The 20393-nt window shown below is 36.0% G+C and overlaps 2 protein-coding genes across 2 annotated transcripts in view; one reads left to right on the forward strand and one right to left on the reverse strand.

Moving 5' to 3' along the window:
- The window catches only part of dod ((peptidyl-prolyl cis/trans isomerase) NIMA-interacting 1 dodo), a 47248-nt gene that overhangs the window by 25131 nt on the left and 1724 nt on the right, over positions 1 to 20393 (reverse strand). The window lies entirely within an intron of this gene.
- On the forward strand, positions 506 to 20344 carry LOC142982074 (uncharacterized). The gene is made up of 2 exons (XM_076128400.1): positions 506 to 660; positions 19050 to 20344. The coding sequence occupies exon 2, from the start codon at positions 19054 to 19056 to the stop codon at positions 20071 to 20073; it is 1020 nt and encodes a 339-aa protein (XP_075984515.1). The 5' UTR covers positions 506 to 660; positions 19050 to 19053; the 3' UTR covers positions 20074 to 20344.

Consider the following 20393-nt stretch of genomic DNA (forward strand, 5'->3'; position numbering starts at 1 on the left):
CATTGTTTGTAGTATATTTTCCAGTTCTTTTTCATTATGGATTGATTTAATTATACGCCAAATAGTTTCGGTACAAATACTAATAGTAAAAAGTGAAAAAAGACAAGAAATATCGGAACAAATGCAGACCATGCCAGACCTATGCTTTTGTTAACGACTTATCTCGTTTTGGATTTATGAAATTGTGTTGTAAAAACGATATTTTTTTCTGCAAAATCACAAAAATGTTAGACCACGAAAAAACCTATTACCAAGAAATAAATAGAAAAGACGACTTCACACCACCATCTCAAGTTCAACGCTTGGATGCATCTACTATCGTAATTTGCAAACCAAAACCACTCACTCATACCGCCAGAAACATTTCATTAATCCGTATTATCATCAAAACACATACTACCACGAAAGAAGTTTCAAACATATTGTACAAACAAACACTGGGACATATTGTACTGTGTCAGTGAACATCACTTTTATGCCGACGCTCCTGTGAGCCGCGCGCTTCACTCACGCCGAGGTATAAAAGGCTCTGTGCCTGAAACACACACTCATACGGGTTGCAAGTGCCATCAAGTAAATATCTAAATATCAAAGTGTTTAATAGTGACAAAGTTTTCATTTGATTTTTTACATTCGGTTATGCTGTGATCGGTTGTCGAGGTAAGTTGACATTATCTATATAAAAATATTTTTTTAGATTTTTTTTTTAAATTTGTAAACAAGCAAAGAAATCATAGTATTATTTTTATTATGAACACAACACAAATATTATTGATAAAAAAGCAGGGCGTTTTTTTATTATAAATAACTAATCTTCTAGGATTAGGTAATATACATGATTACTGAGATCAAGTATAGTTAGGTATTACAAGAAAACTTGCAGTCAGACAGTTTTTACAAGTTTTAAAATAAATAACAATTTATATATTTACTCAAGTTTGCTTATAATGTATAGCTCACATACATATATAAAGAAAATATTTTTAGGCGTAATATTTCGACTTCTAAGCATTGATTTATAATTTAGAAATATAGTAAGTAAGTAATAATAATCATAAGTTAACGTAACTTATTTTTACACTAAATTTATTTTCTTCAATGGGCACTATAAAACTTTTTAATCCAAGGGATTATAAACAAAAGATGAGAATATTTGTACATAGATTAATAAATACTAACATTAGCTTGTAAGATCACAATGTTACTAACATGCATATGGATTTTGTCCGAAATAAAGATATTCTATTCTATTACGAAATATTATGAAACAGGTATTAAATAAGGAGGTAGGTAATTTTATAACCCATAAAAAAGATAATTGTTGATTACATAATATACTAAATGTATATAGCATAAACAATATAATTACGAGATAATACGAAACCAAAATTAAATGCTTTTAATAATATCAGTATAAGTACACATTTTACCCCATAATTCAAAACTAGGTTTCTGGTTACTTATACGTATTTAGCAAAATAACATGACTATAATATAAAATTATTAGATATATTTTCACTTACTTCTATAATAGACATACTATAGAATTCTTCTCATATTTAGTTATCTCTTTTAAGGACCAACATTTTTGCGCTGTCAATTAAATAGCACAAAGTCTATTTTTCATATTAAAAAAAAACCTTCATAGAAAATCCCAAAAGTAAATAACAATTCTTACCTACAAAAACATGCAGTAGATCTTTAAATTCCTTAAAAGCTTCCAATAAAGAAAATCATACAAAATTGCTAACGTGTCTCAAATGCGATGACAATTTTAAGGTTTACGATACCTAATTGTAACACTCCGTAAAGAAGCAAGTAGGACAAAGCTGATAAATCCAAGATGGCCGAAGTGTCAATGATACACAAGTCTCTCTCACGATAAACAAAAAAATGTATACAATTATAGTTTACGTACTGTCGCACTTTGACACTAAGTCAGTTGCTAAGGAACTGCACAACATGGACCATTGTTATGACCCATTGTTTCTGAGATGTAAGAATATCGGCAAGTTGTTCTCCGTCCCATGTAAATGTTACATGGCGATTGCCTAAAAAACTATTCTATATCAGTCTTCGGGTTTAAATTATCTTTGTACAATATTTCATCCAAATTGGTTTAGTGATTTTGGCATTAAGACGAGACAGACAAAATTACTTTCGCATTTACAATCTTAGTACAAGTTAATACATCATAGAAAGCAAGTATAGTCAATTGGTTTAAGCATTTGCCTCTCAGAGGTCCATCGTTCAAACCCAAAGCAACGAACTCATGAATTTTTGAAGTTATTTTGAGTAATAAAAATGATAAATTTATTCCAACGATGAAAGAAAACATAGTGATAAAACCTTGTATGTTTGAGACATCTTTAAAACAGTTCTTGAAGGAATATAAAGTACTCAACCCGCACTTGTAACCACCAAGTAGTAAACTTATGGCCTAACCCCCCTCATTCGGGGAGAAGCCCCTTGTCCAGCAGTGATGCAGTATAGCATAAATTTTTATTTATTATTGTATCTTTGGTTGAATAAGTCGGTCGTTCATATCAGGCCAGTATCACCTGCAGATTATAGATTAAAAATAAATCACCCTGTCTCTGCTTTCGACATGTTTAAGTGCTCTTCAAACATTCTTCAAACCATAGAGTGGTCTTAATGTGTGACATGAACTGGTTTGACACCTGTTCAAGAGCTGATAACTATGAGAATCAAACAACCGTATTTTGGCCAAAACTTGAGTACAGAATTTTGTAGTTTTAGGTTTGCTGATAAACCAGTTTCTGTATGCATTTATATACAGATTCACGTTTTTTTTCCATAGCGGTAAGCAGTGACCAAAAACGCCACTTGGTACCATCCTTACAAACTTCCCTAGCATCATACACATCTATCTTGTCCTAGAGTTTCCTAAATAAGGACTTTTGTAGTCTCATTCACCAGTTTGGGACTTTTGATATGAAGATTCACAAAATTTAAACGACTAATGTATTTACAATCGGCAGTCCTTTTTTTAATTTAAGTTGTTTATTATTTTAGTTTAAATGTTCAAGTCGCCAAAAGTCTGGACCTTTCAAACATGATGTTAGATTAGATTAAAGCGTGTCGAACACAGTTCAGTAAATTAATTACTTGTTTATCAACTGGACAACTAATATAATATTCTCAGTAGCTAAAATAGTTGTACTTAAACCACTTTACGAAATAAAATCAATACATAATAATAATATCACTTTCAAAACATATAATTTCAGTCTGTTCGGTATAAACACTTAATCTAGTTAACGGATTCTAATGCGATTTTCACCAATGGATAGCGCTACTTTCAAAGAAGGTTCTATACCTTATAATTTGCCTAGTTTATCCTGGGCTAGTACACAACAATTCATACATATTATAACAACAAAGGCCCCTCACCGTGTCTGTCTGTCTATCTGTTCGGGATAAATTTATAATCTACTGAACGGATTTTAATGCGTTTTCATGAATAGATAATACGATCTTAAGGAAGGTTTAAAGTGCACATCAGACTAACTTGGACAAAACCGGGGCGGTCCGCATGTAAACTACAAATCAAATATGAAAACAAAACAACACAATTGTTGAATATCATCGCAAATCAAAGCATAATTGATTACAATTTACATTATTGACATATCACGAAATGCCAAACAAATTGATATCGGACTACCGCCATTGTCGATGTTTTTAATAGGTTTGTGGTCAGGCAATGGTCATCATGCATTCTGCCTCCACTTGTTTTAAAATTTTAATTTTTGCGGAATGCATGTTTAAATTAATAAATTAATGAATTAAAAATATATGAATTATTTGTAATTAATTGTTTTATTTTACAGACAGAAAACAGTTCCTATTTGCATGCCCGGTATTTGACAATAGGCTTTCTATTACTTACAATGAGATGGTATGAAAGATTTTGCACTGGGCGTTATCAATACTTTCTGAAAAGCATAATTCGGTAGTTAAGCCACGTCAAAGGCCCTCGGGCGGCTTGAACAACTTCGACACTAGGTACACCAATAACCATAAAATAAAAAGAAGGTAGTTAATCGCATGTATTTTTTTTTTCATTGAATATTTTCCATTTGCCTGTTTGATATTTAGAGATAATTAAAAATGAACCTTAAAAACGACGCGCATTTTTAACTAAAAAGAGCATTGCAATAAGTATTCATTAGGGTAACTTCCGAAATCTCGACCCTCTAGAGGCTAAAATTCAGAAAACTCAGGAGAATATCAGTTGAATTACAAGCCTGTCCTACGAGACTTATATTTTGAACTTTCTAAATAATTAAGTAAGTACTTAGTGTAATCGATAATATTTTAAGTGCGAAAGTCTGTCTATTACGCTTTCCTGACTAAAACATTGTATCGACAAGACACACGTATGATAGTAGAATATGCACGGAAATTATTGCAGTCCTGAAATGACATTGTTTCAAAGTCAGTCTTGAGAATCTTTAACAGGTAGTCGATAATTTGAAGCAAAGGCTTTCACAAATTGAACATTTTAACACTAATTTAGCCAGTAAGCAGTACGGCAGACCAAAAAATACTAAAATATTGATTTCAATTTTAACATTTTTTAACTATCGGGGCTTAATATGATTATGCATTACTCTTCTATAATTTCATGAAGAAAATCACTGCCCGAATCTGGCTTGTTGAATTACGTTTTGTCTAATAGACTTAGTTACTAGGGCGTAGCATCCCTCACATAAATAATTTCTCATAACTATTACGAATGCAAGACTAAGCGAGCAAACAGATCAGTCATCTTACACTGGCTGACCCTGACTTCAGTCTCTCTGTATAAATAATAGCCTTAGTATATGATCTATTTATTTCCCACGCAAATTATGGAAGGTTCAAATTCAAAGCAACCAAAGACTTTGAAGATATGTGTGTGGAATAATTGACACTAAATACTTCTTTGGTCTGTGCTTACCGCGGATGCCTACTGTGGGGAAAAAGGCGTGATTTTATTTATATTTACGTGTATGTTAATACATATTTATAGCACTAACACTAAGTTTAGCGGTAAATGACAATAGTAAACTATAATATACAGAAAAAAAATACGAGAATTGGGCAAGGGTAGTAGGGAGCAGCTGACAAAAAAAGAGTAAGTTAAAGAGAGTTAAGAGTAGTCAGCGCCCCTGGCGTAATTTGCTAGAACTATTCTTTCAAGTAGTTTTAAACGTCAAACGCTCGCTTCTCGATAGTACCGAGTACGTCCACGCCACCGTTTTTTCCTTAGATTATTGCATTAGTTTTCGGTTTCCGATTCTCGGAAAGAGGGGGTGCATACATATATTAGTGGGCGTATGTATACATAATATAACATTATGTATTATCCCTGTATCCATAATTTTTATTCAGAGAAACTACGCTCACAAATTGTCACTTTGATATTATGATAATTGGAAATCTAGTTACTTGGTGTAATACAAACAAGGAAACAAGTGAGAGCAAAGTTTGATATAATATTCGGAAAATACGTTAATAGTTTTGTTTCAAATAATAATTTCGTAAAAATTTGTATATTAGGAATTATTATTCTGAATTAGATTTTAATTTTTAATGTAAGGGGAGTTTATCTTGAACAAGTGACCTTTTGCCCAGGAAAGGGATTGTTAGTATGAGATCTTGTATTTCTCGTTTATTATTTTTCATCTTTAAAATTCGATGCTCGAATCAAGCAGAGGAAGTTTGTAAGTATCGTTCCAAGTGGCGTCCTCTGGTAGCTGCCTTATCCTATAGGATGAAGGCGTGACCTTGTTTGTATGTTATTCTGTACTTAATAGCCTTACACAGATTATTAGACTATATTTCTTACTATTTCAAGCAAAACCTGCAAAATAGATTTTGATCAAGTATGGCACATGTTATGTAGTTAATCTGAATTAACGCATAAGAAACACATTTAGCGGTACTCCTGAGTAAAGTAGGCGACGTCCTATGCAGAAGTTATCTATAAAAAACACCAGAGCTTTAACCTTTAGCACCGGATTTACGTCACCCAAATTTTCAACCTGGTATTTCAGGTTTTGACAGCCAAAATAGTGCATACACAATGGACTACCAACATACGGATCAGAATCAAAGAACAACACACGTTTGATGTATAAAACAATAGTTCTAAAGCTTTTTGTACCCGCAATAAATATTTTATAACCCCAATAACAATGGATTAAAAAATAGGAAAACAAAAAACTCCTTTTACGGGCATTTTTTTGAGAATTTTATGTCTTTGTGCTTTGACAAACACGTGACTGCTTTTGGCCGTTTTGACAATGGTATAAAGGAGTCGAAAATAGATTTTAAAATGGCAGAGAATTTCGTTTTTGTTCCGCATTTGAGAATAACTAAACAATAAGTGAAAGAATGCAGTCTTTTTTTCGGATTTGACCCGCAAACAGCCTCTCCGGCAAGGAGACTTCGGTCTGCTGATGAGTATAAATGTATTAATTATACTTTATATTTTCTACTATTGTAATAAAAAATATTAAAGAAAAGTAAAGAGTTTGGTTTGTCATAGGAGTAGGCCGATTTCAAACAATGCGACTTGCTACAATACCAATAAATCTTTACTTCCTTCACATTCATACATCTTGTCATACAGGATTTATTAGATATAAAATATTTAAGTACAATTGGATATAATATCACGAATTCTATTCAAGACACGGCCAAAAATCTTAGGTTACAAGTATAATAGCTTGGTTTCCTTAAGACGATACCTATAATGTATTTATTTGTTGGTGATCTTTGCGGATAGAAATAAATCAAATAGCGCAAACAGTGATAGTAATATATTATTACCGGACATTTAAATATTATAACACATTGTTGAATACTTAAAGCATATCGCTTCGGTAAAATATGCCTTTTGGAGTACTGAAAATTTATTTTTTACCGCCACAGTATCAAAGATTTATTACATACAGCTGTGAAAGAATTTTAACCGAAAATTGGTGCAATTCGATTTGAATCAATTTCAGTTAGTTTTGACTTTGTGAACTGAAACTGCAAAGTAAAACTCGTGGTCACACTTTAAAGAAATAGATCCATTTCTTAGACAAAAGATTTGGTATGGCTGTATAATACAGCAGGATATAGTGGTTTCTCTTTTGCATCTGTGTTACAAAAAGATCATAAATTTAGATGCAGGCAATCTCTAAAATAAATTCGACTTGGAAACAAGTAGGAAGTCTTAATTTAAAGGCCTCAGGAATTATCAAAATTTGACGAATTACCACTAGGAATATTTACAGTAATAGTCTGCTCGTCCGTCTGGCAGATACAAGATATAGAACAAAATCTACTAAAACATAACGTCATCAGCCCCCACTCCGTAACTGAAAAATATTAAGTGGCTTAGTGAAAAAGCATTAAGCTTTTTATGTTCTTTGATGAAAAAAAATACGAGCATGATATTTTTAGAATCCACCAGACCAAATCCAAAAGCTTGAAGATTCAAACAAAACAGCACTAACCTATCCCCTCTTCCTGATTTCCTAGTACCCATTAAAGGGTGTTGAAGTACTAAAGCTAATAGCATCTTAGTCTGCATACCAAGTGCCTTGTCCAGAATTCGAAGCAACCCCCATAGGACGTCTCACTATAAATGATTTAACTCCTAATCATCTTAAGGATAGATATAGCAATATTTTAGTGCCAAGTCTGTGTTCTAGGGACTGTTATCATGGTTGAATTTTCTTTATAAACTTGTTAATGAGTTTGGGAGAAAGGACTTCCCAAATATATCTCTATTACTGTTTAGATTATAGGTTGATAATATTCAACTGTCTCAAACTGGGAATTGTCAAATATTTGTTAATGTAGGTAAGTTTAGGATGTCTTGTTTCTATGTTAAATAAACGCGTGTTAGTTAATCGTAAGTTTTTGTTGTTTTTGGTCTCAATAGTATTGGTATATTAATAAATACCGGTTTTGAGAAAAATTGCCACATATTATACGGCCGTTTTTATTATAAATGCGAAAGTTTAGATGTTTTGATATTTTGAATTCAATGATGTTAAAACTTCGCAACGTACTTGGTTGGATGTAATTTGATACACAGATAGTTTATTACCTAGATTAACATGTATGATACATATTATATTACCCTGAAAAATATTACACGGGCGAAGTCGCAAGCATGAACTAGTATTAATATATTAGTAAGATAATAATGACTCATAACTTTCATAATTATTTCAAACTGCTGCAACCAGATATTTTCTTTTTGCCATTTTTACGGCATCCCAGTTTTCATTGGGCAGTAAATAAGAATATTGCAATAAACCCTTTTATGTTCTCAACTCCAGTGAAATCTAATCACGCATTTAAAGGGAAACTCAGGTAACTTGGGAAAGTGACGATTGAATTAGTATAGCTTTTGAAGTGGTGTGATTAGAAGGTTGTCGTAAAATAGAGAAATCGAGGAATATTTGGACAGTTCGGACATATTTTCCTGGTTTTAAGTGTTATTTTAGTTATGTGGGCTGATATCTGAAACGTCAATGTATTTTTAGATGGACCTAATATTACGGTTGAGGGAATGGTGTGTTGTGTAATAGTTTAATATCTAGTGGTTTAGAATTTAGTTTCTTAATTTGATAGAAATATTTCTGTTCTAGAAAAATAACTAACCATTATTTATCATCTCTAGTCTCTGCCTAAAACTCGCAGACCGCATACGTAACACCGTTATACGCTCCAAAACAGGAGTCGCGGATGTTGGCAAGAAAGCTGCCAAACTTAAGTGGGATTGGGCGGGTCATGTTGTTCGGATGCATCCAGATAGGTGGGCAAGTATCGTCACAAAATGGATGCCTGAAGGTCGTCGACGACGGCGAGGTAGGCCGAGGAAACGTTGGCGTGACGATTTGGACACCTATCTGGAAGGGTGGCAAGAGATGGCTGAGGATAGAGACCGGTGGAGGAGTTTGGGGGAGACCTTTGCCCAACAATGGGACAGTATAGGTTAAAAAAAAAAAAAAAAAAAAAGTCTCTGCCTACCTCGATGGGAAGAAGGCGGATAATTTTATGTAAAGGTTACTTACACATATGTAACGAATTATTAGCTTCACATCCCCTTTTGTCTCTTTTCTAAACTTTTGAAAGATAATTTTTTGATCCTGAACTTTCCAATCCGTGCCAAATTTCATTCTAATAGGTTAAACAGTGTAACCGGAAAAGCGTTCCAGACAGACTATATTAACAATATTAGTATAGATATGGATAGCCCTATATCGATCGAAGTCGTATTAGAAAAACATATCCAAAATATATCGTTGACACTTCTTCCCTCTCTTTTATTTATTCAGTAAAACGTCAAATGACGTCACAACACCATCGGCCTTCCATGTAATATTTGTCCCTACACCGCGGGACAAATAAATAATACATGTAATTTGTTCATCTAATTATCACGGGTCTTTCTTGAACGTAGAAATATTGCCCGTGTTGGTTTAGGACAGTAACTAAATAAATAAATAATTCGATTAATATCGTTTTGATTCTTAGTTTCGGACCATACGTGGGTTGGGTAATTTGCTAGTTTGTTAAGCCTTCCTGTAGCACGATTCTCTATTGTAACCATTGAGTATTGAGAGTTTGACATTTAAAATGTACTGCGAAAATAGTTTCTACAACGTCCGCTAGAGGCGCTGATTAGATTTCCATGCAATTTTTTCGATATGTAACTTTGTGTTTTTATTTTATTTTTAGGCTTAGTTACTTCAAATATCGAGCTTAATTCGTTACTTATTTACAAGATGACATGGATCAACTTCTCAAATACGTATTGTAGCCTCCGGCAGTTTGATTCGTATCAAATAACGATATTGTCTCCCATAAAGATGCTTGCAATGGAGTACCCCATTTTAGAAAATCAGGCAAATTTTAAAGGAAGCTATTAAATCCCTTTAAACATCTATCATAGTTAAATTTTTACAAAACATTTAATACAATACAATTTATAATCAATCGAGAAACTGTTGATTGAGAAAGAAAAAAAAATCACTGTTTTGGGTCCGTAGTAAAAAAAAGACCCAATCATTTTAGTCTACTATCTCTTATCAAAATACCTTTGTCTACAAGAAAGATAACATTAAAACATTGACCCGAAATTGACCACTATATCTTCATAAACGATAACATAATGTATGACGGCTAGTAAGATGAGAGTGAATTGTTTACAAAATTACTACCGTTGTGCGGTTCGGCGGCTGTTGCATATTGATGCAATTGCGGCCCCGATTGTTATGTGCTATCAATTGATCAATTGACATGTCAAGGTGACTTGTGTATATGTCTTGTATGTAAAATAATCTACGCTAATATTACTACACTTATAAAGCTGAAGAGTTTGTTTGTTTGTTTGAACGCGATAATCTCAGGAATTACTGCTCCGATTTGAAAAATTCTTTCAGTGTTAGATAGCCCAATTATCGAGGAAGGCTATAGGCTATATATCATCGCGCTACGACCAATAGGAGCAGAGTCGCAGTAAAAAATGTTACAAAAACGGGGAAAAATATGACCCATGCCCAATCTTTTGTGACGCAAGCAAAGCTGGTCAGCTAGTTGTTATATAATATGTAGGTAGCCGAGTGGTTTAAGCTGGCACCTCCCACGCAAGTGGTCGCAGGTTCGAACCCGAGGTGACACACCAATGACTTTTAGAAGTTATGTGTGTATTAGAAATAATTATTACTTGTTCGAACGGTGAAGGAAAACATCGTGATGCAACCTTGCATGCCTGTGAGTTCTTTAGAACCGGCCTAACCCCTTCCTCATTACGGGAGAAGACCCTTGCCCAACAATGGGATCGTAATGGGTAAATTTATTTTATTATTATACCTCTAATAACAACCGTCTGCAATAGACCTGAGCATATATATACACTTTTTTATTGATTAGGTTTCAAAAATATTGATATTATCTATCACAGTAGGTAAATCATGAATTTTTACCTACGTATAATGGTAAGGAAACCCCGTGAGATAAATTCCACGGGACCGTATCTATTGTTTCTACCGAGAAAAGGTTGTAAAAACATGAATATCGAAACATTCACATAGATGTTTATAAAAGACATACCAACTGAGGGAAGATTTCCTACGAGTACTATCGACAACTGAGTGATTATCAAGAAAATTTGTATTAAAAACTCTAATCAGCGCCCCTAGTGTGTGGAGTAGGAACTAATTTTACGAGTAATTTTAGACACTCACACTTTTATCACATGCTCCAATGGTGAAGGAAAACATCGTGAGGAAACCTTGCAAGCCTAAAATTTGTTTAATAAATTTATTGAGGGCGTGCAAAGTCCCCAACCCGCACTTGGCCAGCGTGGTGGACTCAAGGTCTAACCCCCACCTCATTACGTAAGGAGACCCTTGCCCAGCAGTGGGACATTAATGGGTTAAGTTAATTTATTTATTTAGACACTCGCTATTTGAAAGCACCCGATATCTACTATATCGAGTGTAGAATGATTACAATATGTAATTATCTTTGTTAGTATGTACCTACTCAATCACGCAAAAACGGCAGGCGGGATTCAAATGCTTGTCTGACATTATCAATATTTAACATAGTGGGTACATTTTAGCCCGGAAAAGACTGGTGCATTATCAATAGTCCATGGGGTATATATTTATGCAAATAGTCGTGGGCAGAAGCTACTATTTCTATAGGGTAAAAGTGATTTTATATCAAACTACAACATACAATGCGTGCTCACAACTAAGATAGAAAGGAAGACTATTGTGTGAGCCGTCAATGAATAGACAAACAACAAACACTAGCACACAATTCAGTTCTTAACATTCTACGTGGGCTGAAAGTTTTCCAATCACTATTATAGTTCCTCTTAGTACTGTCTTCTTAAAGACGTATTATGTATGACAAGTTACCAAGCAACTCATGTCCCACTTCACATACGACATAATTTCACAAGTATAATTAAAATTAAGTTTTTGAATGCCCTTATGATTCAACAGGGAAATACAGGACACTTTGATTTCGCGATGATTGTATATGATTGCAAATCACGAGGTCTTGAGAGCGATCCGACATTTACTGTCAGGACTAGTATTTTTTAACCCATTACTGTCGAGGGTTAAAAAAATTGTTTTGAAAACACGCTTCGTATTAGGTCAGGTTAATGGCCAAAGACGGGTATATCAGACACTTCTGCTTATACATTTGGGCGCAGAATTTAAAATCTCGTGTCGTGCAAGAATCACAGCTTATAAGTTTTTACTTATTATTACTAACCTAAATAAGCTTTATAGTAGGGGTATTTATCAAAATAAAACCTACTCTATCTTTTATACAAATCCGTTCAGGCGTTTTGAAATGCCTGATCGCGTCATTTCAATAACATCAGAGTCAATATTCATGCAATACAAAAGTTTAAAAGTTACGCAACAATTTCATCTAATCTGGCTAATAAATACAAAAATATATTTGAATATAATTGCTATTAACAAAGATATCAATTAATTATATTACCTATTTACGTCTGTAATCATACGGTATCAGTAATCGGGATGACGGGGCCGTCTATCGGATAAACTCATCATTATTTATTTATTGAACAATTGTTCGAATTATTGCTTGATACTTGTCATTAGGTTCGCACGCGTATTGTTATTAAGCAGTACCTTGAAGATATATCTATAGTAGCTTTCCGCCCGCGTGGAATTTTTCACCTTCAGGAGTGAATTTTCAAAAATCCTCTCCTAGTGCTCCTGTACACTTCCTAAGGAATCTTTATACCAAAGGTCTACTTTCTACGCTCAGTAGTTTCGGCTGTGTGATGGCGATATCCGTCAGTGAGCCACTCAGTAACGGAAGAGTTTTATGTTAATGGATTATATAGGTGCTAAATAATATGAAAACTTCAAAATTTTTGTGGGTTAGGTTATTCCATTCTTCCTTTTCAGAGGAGACTTTTTTTTTAAGAATATATTCGATATTTTGTTCTGCGCCTCATAATTAGAAAACCAGGATTTGAGTTATTTAAGCAAATTAATATAAACATCTGGAAAACTTATCGTAATAAATAAGTTTTAGTGAGTTCAGCAACCTTCGGCAATGAATGCTTAGCACCAGTTATTCGGTCTATTGTTTCCAAGATAATTAGTCAATAAGTTCGTAAACTTATAGTCTAACAACTTAGTAGCCTTTGTACACAAGGTTCGCAACTGACGGAATTCTACAAAATGCAGAATTTAGAACATTAGTAAAACACAGGCTTATGCAGCTAACAGTGGTCTGTCCGATACATTTACTTTATTTTGGAATTCACAGCAGTATTAATTACAATCTATATAGATATAGTTCGTGCCAAGGCTCTCTATATATGGTTGTTAGACTATACCTACCTAGTAATGACAGTATATCGTTATTTAAATCCTTGTAAACTTCCATCTCAGTGAAGGTATGAGTATCAGAATACCAAGAACTGTTCTAAAAGCATTTTTAAGCTTTGAAACAAATTCCTACGTCTTAACAACTGAAAGGGTTTGAATAATTAACGTTGACAGTAAAAATCCTTCCTTACGAATTCTATGAAGAGAGGCTTTATGTTTTTTATTACTCTTAATTCATTAACACCAATTTCCGACCGGTCTTTGGCCCTTCTAGCAGACTCAGGACCTTAGGAACATCAATTTTATTTCGAGAGGAGACTCTTACTCAACTAGTGGGAGTAATACCTACGTTGCTTCAATATTTTCTTTCCATCGAATTGTTTTTCTGTTGCATTTTTGAGTTGGTTTGTTTGTCTGAAAACAGTACGCTCTGTACGGGTCCGATTTATAAATTCTTTCTTTTCGTTTCTTGTCAGTAGACCTTATTTATCCAAATTTTGGATACAAATTTCAGTGACTCGATTGCCTTACTTACAAAATCCTGTGATAGTTAATTTTACGGGCACAAGAGACGGTCAAAGGAGCTTTTACAGTTGCCAGGACTTAAAGTATATATCTTTATTAGTACCTACTACCTATATACTTGTTGACTAAAACATAAACTATGTAACTTCTACAACTCTGTAGAAAAGGTGTTACTAAAGTATATCGTCCCCGTAGAGCGAAAAATCACTAACTAACACTTAAGTGATTTTGAGATATGAGGTGTTTTATGTCTTAAATGACAAAAAAAAATATAACTTTTTTCGGAGATTAGTTATCGATGTATGAAAGGTTTATTTTTGAAGATATATTAATTAAGTATATGTTATATGTATTAAACCACGAAAATAGTATATAAATTATTAACTGTAAATGATAATTTGTTTTACCCCAAGTTTTACCTATTTATCTGTCACTTAGTTACTTTTCACATGTAGTTAGTTAGTTTTCGCATCAGCATTTAAATATTATACTAGTAACTAAAATCATTTAGTTATTTTAGGAGTAAAACATATTTTACATAACTATGTCTAAATAAAATACCCAACTAAATAGACTTTGCTTATTTATTAATTTATTGCCTAATTTAAAACTAGTGTCCTATCAGTTGAAAAGTATAAAAGTAAAACAACATTCTTAGGCAACATTTATTGAAAAAAAAAACTGTCTTTAAGTATACAAAACCTAATTAAAACATAATGAACAAGAACACGTTACAAAATCATCAATAGAACAGCATTAATGATGTAGCCACATCATTTTCCTCTTCTTCCTCGAGCTAAGTGACGTCAGGCTCACATAGCCTATCCACCACATCGTTACTGACAGGTAAAGATTCATACCAAAGATAAAGTTCGCTTGGTATGACACCTTTGACACAAAGATTTAACAAATCTTTCCTTGCAGGGGTGTATTTACCCTAGGGCTAGAAGGGCTATAGCCCCGGCCGGTTTACTCTCTTGGGTCTGCATCTTGTCGTGGTGAGGGGGCTTAGTAGAATTGAAAGGTTGGGGAAACAGTGATCGCGAGTAACAAAAAATTACTGTGCGTGTCCCTCTGTTTGCAGAGGACACAGGTGCGGGACAGGTGAGCCGTCAGTGGGAGGACGGGCTCAGTAGGCACTCACACTGCCCCGAGCTGACGAAGAGCCAGGCCGCTGCCGCCCTCGTCAACCGTCGGTTATCGTAAATCCGCCCATCCTTGACCGAGGGCCTTGCCTTAACCGGCTGGGTCGCGAGGAGACCACCTCTGTGAAAATCCCGAGTAACTCCAGCAGTGGCGCCCCCTTTAGGGGCCTTGCGTGGTCACCAGTAGTATAAGGGTCACCGGATTATGGGGCCTCTACCTCGGTGGAACGATACTTGCTACCACACTCGCGAGAACTGTTTGGATAATATAAATTTGAAAACGAACCCAAATCATGTAAGTGGGAGAGGCGAGAAGCTCAAACCCGAGGAGATCGGGGGCAAGAAGCCCAGCCGTATTGACTGCATAGCATAGTTGCGGAGGGTCGGAGCACGCCCAGTTTTGTGCGACCCTCGTCGGTGAGGACGAGGTCGAAGATCGCTCGGGAATCTGGTGTCGAATCCAACACTGGCTCCGACATGAGCGAAGTTTCGAATGCAACTCATCTATCCGAGAGTGGACGCCTTTGGCGGTAGAGATGACTGCGCCCCGAGTCCGAGGAGTCGGAAGGGTCGGGGAAGAAAAGAAAGCGCCGGGGAAGCAAGTGTCAGACAATGACCCTAAGGACAAATTCACCATCCAGCTGGCGGACACCATCCTCACTCACCACCAGGCAGTGGTGGAGGTGGCCGACAAATCCGGTCACCTCAAGGGTGACCTTTATAAAGTCCCTCAAAGACGCTGCCAGGAACATCAAACTGGCAGTGTCGGAGTCGAGCAGGCAGTATGCCACGAAGGAGAATTTGGCGCGTCAGAATTATCGCTTGCAAGAGGAGGTCGATCACATGTCACAGCCAACGGCATCAACCCCCGCGCCAGAAAAACCAGGGGCAGCGTCCTCAGCTGTACCTGCTAACGCATTCGCACTCACAGGTCTCCGGACCAAGGGGAAGCAGGGTAAACAGCCGCGTCTTACAGTGCAGTGGCTTCCAAACCGCCGTTCACTAAACCGACGGCTGCCAAAGAGTAGCAGTTCGTCGGGAAAAATAGCAAGGCGCCCAAGGCTACGGAAGCCGACAAAAAGGGCAAGAAAATCAAAATCAAATCATTTATTCATTTAGGTCAAATATTGACACTTATGATAGTCGTTACAATTACTGAATCTACCACTAGCTCGGAAAGGGGGTGGAGCCTTATGAGAAGAGCTAGCAAGAAACTCACGGCCACTCTTTTCAATCGCCAAAAGTTTTACAATGTGGTTGATACAATAATTGATCATGCGAGGAGCTGCCAACAATTAGCGATATAGACTAAACGTCAATTAAGGAAAATGAATATAGTTAGGTTATTTATTAGTCTCTGATCATACCGTATGTTGGGAGCACCTACTAGCATGTGATAATAAGAATATGGGCAGCAAGTGAGCACATTGGTTGTGAACAATATAAAAGAAAAAAAGTGACAGTTTTATTATTAACATCAAATTGTATGTAACATCACCTATTTGCATCATTAATTGCCCATATTTTACAATATTTAGACCTACTGCTACTGAGTTTATACAATTTATGGCAAAGTTCCCTAATTTCAAAGAATTCTTATCAAGCGAGCGACTAATCCCAAGAGCTATTGTCGTTTAGATACTCATCAATTCTGTAATAAAAGAAGAAGGAAGAAGAAGGCGCCCAATCTTCGGGCTCCAGCTGCAGCTGAAGGCGGCAAAAAGCGGTGCGACAAATAGAGACGTTATTAGGGACGCAATGGACAAAATAAACCAAGCCGACAATGAAATAGTCCGCTTCGGGGTTGCGGCTACGGGAGCTCAAATGTTCAGCTCCCAGGGGTCAGGGACCAGAAAAGCGGATGCCCTGGCGTCTAAATTGTTAGTTATCGGGGAGGACACCTTCCGAGTGTCCAGGCCCACAAAGACCGCGGAACTGAGCATTACAGATCTGGACGACTCAGCCTGCCCAGAGGAGGTGAAGGTCGATTAAAGCCGATTTAATAAATAAAATTGATCAGGACAATGTAAAAAACGAATTTGTTAAAAATGAAAATAAAGTTTAGTTTTTTCATTCCTTGATGGGGCGGAAAGCTAGCGGAGCCCAGGGCGCGCCATCTTAAAATACGCCTCTGCGAATGACTGCAATAATGCGCGGGCGCGGCGAGGGTCCTAAGGTCAAAGGGCGTAATCTCACTAAGTAGCATCGTATCACGGGACATAGTTACCAACCTTTTATCTAGTAGTGTTTTTGCTGAGTGAAAAGTAGCCAAAACATTTTAATTATAATACTCTAATGTGTTATGTCATCTACAGTCAGGGAAAATATTAACCAGAACACTATAGTTAGTTGTCGTTTTTTCTTTTAAACCTCTGGTCTTAAATAATATAGCTCGAAAAATAATTAATGGCAGTTAGTTACTTTTCGCACAAAATATCACATACAATAAAATTACTAAGTCACTTTGATGAGTTTTCGCATTACTATGTTTTAAGACATGCCTATAGGGAGTAATGCGGAAAAAGTAGATAAGGAACTTTAATGCGTAAGTATCTTTTTCAACAAAGAAGAGAAAAAGTAATCAGGTGACTTAGTTACTTGTAACTCAACTGTCACAAATCAAATTATGTACTTAATTAAGTCTCGCCATTTACATTTTTCTAAATATTTACGTTATGAATACGAGAGTAAGACAGAAATATGGAGAAAAAATTACTGATTTTATTGGTATTTATAAGTCGATTTTGAACATTTTGTTACTTAATGACTTTTCGTTCTACGGGGACGATATAGCCAGAGCTCTAGACCTCTCCGCAATATGAAAGGCTGTAGAAACCAGAGGCCAGGATATGTTGGTTTTAATTTTATCTGCTGTTACTTCAAATGGGTTGGTTTTTAAATTATAGTGCTGTACTTGAAACTAGGTGAATAAGTTAGGATTTATCTTCTTGATGTTTCAGGGAGTGATATATTGTACTACGAATTATATACGCTGGTTATTGAATTTGAGAATGAGTAACAATGTAGCTAATGTTTAATTAGAGTCAATGTTATTTTAAATGTTAATGAAGCTAGGGAAGTTTCTTGGTATTGTAGCTAGTAGCGTTCGTTGGTTTCTGCCAACCAATGTACGAAAAAGGTATGAATTTAAATTATGTGCGAGTTGAATGTTAAGTAAGACCCAGAAAAGTGTATCTCACCTATAGCGTATCCTACCAACCGTTACCTACTTTTGCGTTGGTAACGATAATTTAAGGCACATAGAAACGGTAGTGGACCAAATAGGAAGGAGTGACAAAATAAAAGCAAAATCGTACCTATTCTAGCGATATTTTCTTTGATTATTAAACAGTGGATTCTAGTAAATAACTTATGATGATTGACTGATGAAAATACATCAATAAAAATTATTACGAGATAATTTTCACCTAGTTAAATAATAATAAGTATCTTAAAAACTTAGTATTTCTAGTATTCAAATGCTATTTATAAAAAAATCATCAAATATGCCTTTGTGTCATGCATTAAAGATGTTTGCTCTACTGTTTGATCGAATAAGAGCTGAGCTAACATAGAACTGTGTTCACTTCACGATAAAGTAGCTAAATTGTCTCAACAAACTCGTTTGAAGTGTCTTCAAATGCTCTTGTTTTATGCCTAAAGCCTAACAAATGTCTGGCGAATATACATAGGTAGGAGTATATGAACAGTCGCGTAGAAAAGTCACAAAATAATAGTACTGGCTAAAGATTGTGAGTCTCTCTCTCTCGTCTCTACCCAATAAAAATAATGCGAATGCTCAATCAAAATGTTTTACAGTAACTTTTAATCTCGTATGCTAACAAGTAGACGTAACTCAACTAATATAAAAACTATTTCGTGGCGTATTTGTATCTTCCGAACTTTCCGTACTCCCTGCAGAATTTGTCGACATAATAATAATATTACTTTTTTTTCCTCTTTCCAGAACCATGTTGCACCACTGGCTTATCATCACGGTCTCCTGGTTCGGCTCCGTGAGCCTCCAGTACATCAACACTGGGGTCCCGAGCGCAGACATCGGCTCCGAGCCCATGGACAACCCACAGTACATGCCCTACATGAACTACGCACCGCCGGCACGAAACGACTTCGACCCTCTACAAAACATCGACCCATTAAACGAGCAATTCTACCAACGCGACGACATACAAGCCGACCTTCAAAGAAAACGGAGAACTTCAGATGAAAAGGACGATTTGTCAGAAAAACGATGGTCTCCCAACCTCGTTGATGTGGATAAAGCTGAGTTTTTAGACAAAGAGGAACAAGGAAAGGCTTATGTTGCTGGCTATGCCGGGACAGGGGAAGAAAACGGTACCGCTAATGATATAATGGATCCGATGGAGAAGAAGTATTTCAGTCCATGGGGCGGTAAAAGAGACAAGCCTACTCTTGAGCACATGTGGTCTTGGAAACGAGCTAACAATATACGTGAGCCGAGTATGCCGAAACGTGTCCGGTTTAGTCCTTGGGGAGGCAAACGCAGCGGGCAGATGGTCTACAAACCTGGCTCAAAAAGCTCCAGGATTATCTACTCAACAACCATGCCAGAACTGACTAGGATCGTGTCCAACTACTCGCCGAATGCAAAGCGGTTAAACTTCGCTGGCTTCCAATTCATCCCGACCCTTGACAAGCGACACCCCATCAAGATCTTAGCTCTGAGCACGAAGGTGAATGACCGAACGTTACGAGACGCATTGCCTTTCAAGAGCTTCCTGGAATCATTGCCTAAACTCTTCAAACCTGGACATCCATACTTAGACGTGAATTTGAAGAAGGATGGCAAGAGGAAGGTGAAATTCAGCGCGTGGGGAGGCAAACGGTCACCACCCATCATCGGGCCTATCTGGACGCCGGCGACCGAGGAACTGAAAGACTCAACACTAGACACTATCGTACTAATCAGGAAGAGTAAAGATACCAAAGATGAACAAAAGGCATCGTAATTTGGACACCGGAACATAACTCCCGAACTTACAAAATATCTTTGTTGTTTGGTCTACTCTAGAGATAAGTTCCTAATATTAGTGCCATATTTGTAACTGGGAATAGATACAAAAAGCAAAAAAAAATAATAATCGGAAAGTTCGGGAGTCCCGTGTACCTGACGACTGGCTGGGATCGTCAGGCACACAGCACTGATACCATAATGATAAGGAGTTTGTTATTCTTATTTATTGCGCATCTTGTTAGTAAATATAAAACAATATTAAGTTACTGTTTCAAGTCATTTCTCCCCGTCTATGGTGAACAAAGTATAATAAAA

The sequence above is a fragment of the Anticarsia gemmatalis genome, chromosome 21 (genome assembly GCF_050436995.1).
Source record: "Anticarsia gemmatalis isolate Benzon Research Colony breed Stoneville strain chromosome 21, ilAntGemm2 primary, whole genome shotgun sequence".
Taxonomy (NCBI): domain Eukaryota; kingdom Metazoa; phylum Arthropoda; class Insecta; order Lepidoptera; family Erebidae; genus Anticarsia; species Anticarsia gemmatalis.

Excerpts from the sequence above, each read along its gene's own strand:
- LOC142982074 (XM_076128400.1), top strand. The coding sequence starts at position 19,054 with ATGTTGCACCACTGGCTTATCATCACGGTCTCCTGGTTCGGCTCCGTG.